Here is a 4,353-nt window from a genome sequence, read left to right on the forward strand (position 1 = left end):
CACAAAGAGCAAGGAAAACACTCAATTTTAAATACAACACAAAAAACAATCAAATTCATACACTTGTACATGATTTCTAAAATGATTTCAATCAGTCATCATTTACAACCCACTAGAATTTGACCTTTTGCCTGTATTTTCTTATTTTCTTCTTATTTTGTGGCGTTGGTGGCGTTCCTGAGCTGCAACCTTTTGGATGTTTTTTTATGTCCACTTACCAAATGTAACTATATTACCATGTAGTTGTATTGAAAGGGTTTCATCAAATGGATGAGCATTTTTGATGAAGAAAGAGATATGAAAGGAAATATGAAATAAAAGGACAAACTCAGGACTAAATGAGTTTAGAAGCAGCCTTTGAAGGTCCCATTTTACATTAATTTTCAGGTTCATACTTGTATTTTCTGTTTCTACAAGAACATGTTTACATGCTTTAATATTCTAAAAAACACTTTATTTTTCTTGCACTGTCTGCATTAATACACCTGTATTTACTGTCTGCAATGCTCCGTTCAGCGCCTGTCTCTTTAAAACCCTTCTGCAAAAGGAAATTTGAGCATTAGATTATTGATGTAAGAAATGCTGCCAACCATTTATGTGATGAGGACTAGTGCTAGCTGTCTTGAGTCTTATAGAAACTGCAGTTTTCCATAATATTTTATGTGTCAACAAAGATGAACTTCCTTCCTTTTTTGGGGCCTTTGAAGTTTACATTGATGTGTGTTTTAGTGTTGTGTTTCTTATTTCCCCACAATACAATTACACATCAGCCCTGAATTATAGCCTGGGCCATGCAGCCCGCTATAACCTCATTTCATGTTCTTTGACATGAAATCTGCTTCGCCGTCTCTCTGCTGTCACAGCAGGTTTAGTCCACAAATCTCTTATTTCTCCAGAACAAAGAAAGCGACTTGCTGAAAGACCTCCTAAAAGCCAATGTGGAGAAAGCGGTCAAACTTGAGGTGTACAACTCTAAAACCCAGCGGGTGAGGGAACTGGAAGTGGTACCCAGTAACATGTGGGGTGGTCAGGGTCTGCTGGGCGCGAGTGTCCGCTTCTGCAGCTTTGAAGGAGCCAATGAGAATGTTTGGCATGTCTTGGTAAGTCAAGTCTAGCCTCAATGAGGGCTATTCTTAAACTTTTTCTTTCTTTAACTCTAGCTGGCCTGATATGAAACAGTTTACTGGCAGCTTTGAGGTAATAGCCAGCACATTTTCTTCTAATGTTTACTGGTAAGTTAGAAGCAATTAAAGAAGAAAAAGGAGTAGAAGGTTTCAAGTCTACTCAATCATTTTGCCAAATTTGCCAGGGAATTTAAAAAGTCATATTCCTACAGGATGTGTGGTATGTTAGAATAGGATTGATGGGAAGTTATTAGTGTGTTATTGTCTCACCCAAATTCCCATATACAAAGACAGTGTTTTTAATAAAAACTGTTTTCATAACCACCCCTCTCTTTTCAGGATGTGGAAGCCAGCTCTCCTGCAGCTTTGGGAGGCCTCATTGCTCACGATGACTTCATCGTGGGAGCTGATCAGGTGTTGCAAGATGTGAGCTTCCTTTTTTTTTTTTATTGGCTTTTATCATACCAATGGACATAAAAAGATACTAGTATTCTTGAACAAAACGCGGTGAAAAGATCTTAATTTTGTTTTGTGTTGCAGTCAGAGGATTTCTTTTCTTTGATTGAAGCCAATGAGGGCAAACCTCTAAAGCTGCTGGTGTACAACACACAAACTGACCAATGCAGAGAGGTTGTGGTGACTCCAAATGGAGCATGGGGAGGAGAGGGAAGGTATTTCTTTCGAACAACTGCGGGCTTTTTCTTGTCATGTCACCTGTGTATATTTATACACGCACAATAAACATTTATATTAATCTCCTGGTTTTGTGTTTCTTGTTTTAAGCTTAGGCTGTGGCATCGGCTATGGCTACTTGCACAGAATCCCAACTCGTCCAGCTCAGCCTAACACCCAGAACAAAACTGTTCTCCAATCCACTGTGATAGACAGCAGTGAAGAGCTGGCTGCAGGCGGCCACACTGAGGTACAGGTTATCACATCTTTCTTTTATCAAATGTTCCTTGGGAGAGACATGTTTTTTTTCTTGTCTAAAACACATCTTCTCTCTTCTCAGGTGCCTTCGGTGGATGCACGTAGCCCCTCTAGCATCAGTGAAATAGATTTGAAACAAATCGAGGGAGCTGTGCAGGATTTGAGTGTACCCTCGCCTACACAGCCACCTGTGGAATTAGGTAACCAAATCTAATTTTAAGAGGCGCTCTTTTGCTTTCAGTGTCTAATTTATTCAGTGTATTTTCACACAGAATGAAATGTTTGATTTGCAGATATTTCCATACCTGAGGCGATGACTCCAGATTTGTCAGACATGGTTTCTGCCAATGAAGCTGGCCAGAGCTCCATGTTTGCTAATTATGGAGATGACACTGGTGATCAGTGCAGCTTGGGTAAGTACCTCTCCACAATCGATTGAACTGTGCAGCTGAATAGAGCAATTACATGTTTTTTTTTAATGCCACCCTGCTAGAAAGGATTAATGAAAATAGTTAAAACCAGCTTTTGTTTGCACACCTCACATACAGGGTTCCTGTAGATCCTTAAAAAGCCTTAAAATGCATTGAATTAATTATTTTAAAGATAAGGCCTTCATGAGTATTAAAATGTCTTAAATCAATCTTTAAGAAGTCTTAAAAAATGTTTGGGATGTGTACTTTTTTGTTTTTTCTTTTTAACATGGTGGTTTAACTTGGTGATCTATTTTCTATTTTTGCCGGAAAAAAAGTAAATAAAAGATGTGTAAATATGTGCAACAAAGCTTAAATAGCAATAATGTAACATGGTGTTTCTAAAAGACTTTTAATTTAAAAGAAATACAAAGTTATGCAACCATAAAACAGCATTCAGCATCCTAAGTTGGAACCTTCTTTGACTATACTTGTATTTTTTTGTCACAGATACCTCATCTGTTGACCAAAGGCCCTCATCTCCAAAGATGAAAGAAGACTCAGACATCCAGGAGACTCAGCAGGAGCATGTTATTGACCTGATCGCCGCTCCTCCAAGAGAGAATGCGGATGACCTTGTAGGCCTTGAAGTCACCACAGAGAACCTGAATGAAGCCAGTATCCCAGACTTGCAAGGTACTATTTCTGAGCCCTTAAGCCCAGCCAATATTATGGAGGAAGAGACTCCTGAGGCTGCTGCGTCAGACAGTTAAGAGGGTCGCTGTACCAGAGTGTAAGTATAGTTCAACTCATACCTGATGCTAGCTGCATTAGAGATTTAGAGCACACTAGGATACAGAAAGCTTCACTTATGATGTTAAGTTGCTTCACTGGAACTATGTTTTAATTTCTGAGAGTTTTATTTATATACAGTTGCCATTGCTGCATGCAGAATTGCACTTTTAAGAAGGATAAGGTATGTTGACTGAAAAAGATGCTTAATACAAAATGAATGTACTCTTTAATTTAGGCATACTGTATGTCTCAACATCAAGCAGGATGAAGCCTTAGTTGTTGTTAAAAGTCATCCTAGTTTGCACTAAAAAGCCAAAGTTGAATAATATTTTGTCTTGTTGCTCTTACCGTTAACACCTGCTGAATATTAGGAAACACTGTTAGAAAAAAAACTGTAGTTCACAAAGATCCATCATACGTTTTTATTTTTGCTATATATATTTTGGGGAATTTGGTTGTGAATGTTTTTTTATTTTCCTGTAGGTTGAGTTTGAGATGAGTCCACTTGAAAAAAAAAGGAATTAACCTCAGGCATTTACCATTTAAGCCTCTTTGCCTTATGTCTCATTTTAAACACCCGCCTTTCTTACCATATGTGTAGGTTTGACTTTTGATCCGTGTAAATGAGTGAGCCATGTTTGATGCAGCTCTGTGATTGTTTTCCCGTTTCTCCTCTTTATATAGATTTTAATTAAATTATGTTTCAGATTTTTATGGATGGACATAAATATTCAAATATTTATAAAAATAAGATGACCGGATGAACCTGCAATGTTGTCATTAATGTCTTTTTATTCTATTAGATGTGTGCATAATTAGAACGATAAAGTCACTGACACTTTGGACACTGGGGACATGTCCCCAAAACTTTTTTAATTGGTCAATTTTGAACCCATCATTTTATAGAGGAACATTTTTTAAACATGGTTAGAAAAATAGCTTGCGCCAAGAATGTTATTTAAAAAATGAAAATGCTTTTTAGAGAGGTTTATATTCACATTAAGAAATAAATAAAATAAAAACTTGCATGTGCTGATCAGTAACTTTTAAAAAGCATTTTCTTCTAAATTTTCCATTCTCTCTCTGTGACCATG

The 4,353-nt window shown here is 37.3% G+C and overlaps 1 protein-coding gene across 1 annotated transcript; it reads left to right on the forward strand.

Moving 5' to 3' along the window:
* Positions 1-896: 896 nt before the first annotated feature.
* On the forward strand, positions 897-4,200 carry LOC121963587 (Golgi reassembly-stacking protein 1-like; the record flags this gene model as incomplete). Its single annotated transcript, XM_042513869.1, has 7 exons — positions 897-1,100; positions 1,464-1,550; positions 1,665-1,795; positions 1,908-2,046; positions 2,137-2,254; positions 2,348-2,467; positions 2,975-4,200. Coding segments are annotated over 7 exons (1,062 nt in total), but the record flags the coding sequence as incomplete, so codon positions are not given.
* Between the last annotated feature and the right edge of the window lie 153 nt (positions 4,201-4,353).

Source organism: Plectropomus leopardus, unplaced genomic scaffold (genome assembly GCF_008729295.1).
Source record: "Plectropomus leopardus isolate mb unplaced genomic scaffold, YSFRI_Pleo_2.0 unplaced_scaffold11791, whole genome shotgun sequence".
Taxonomy (NCBI): domain Eukaryota; kingdom Metazoa; phylum Chordata; class Actinopteri; order Perciformes; family Serranidae; genus Plectropomus; species Plectropomus leopardus.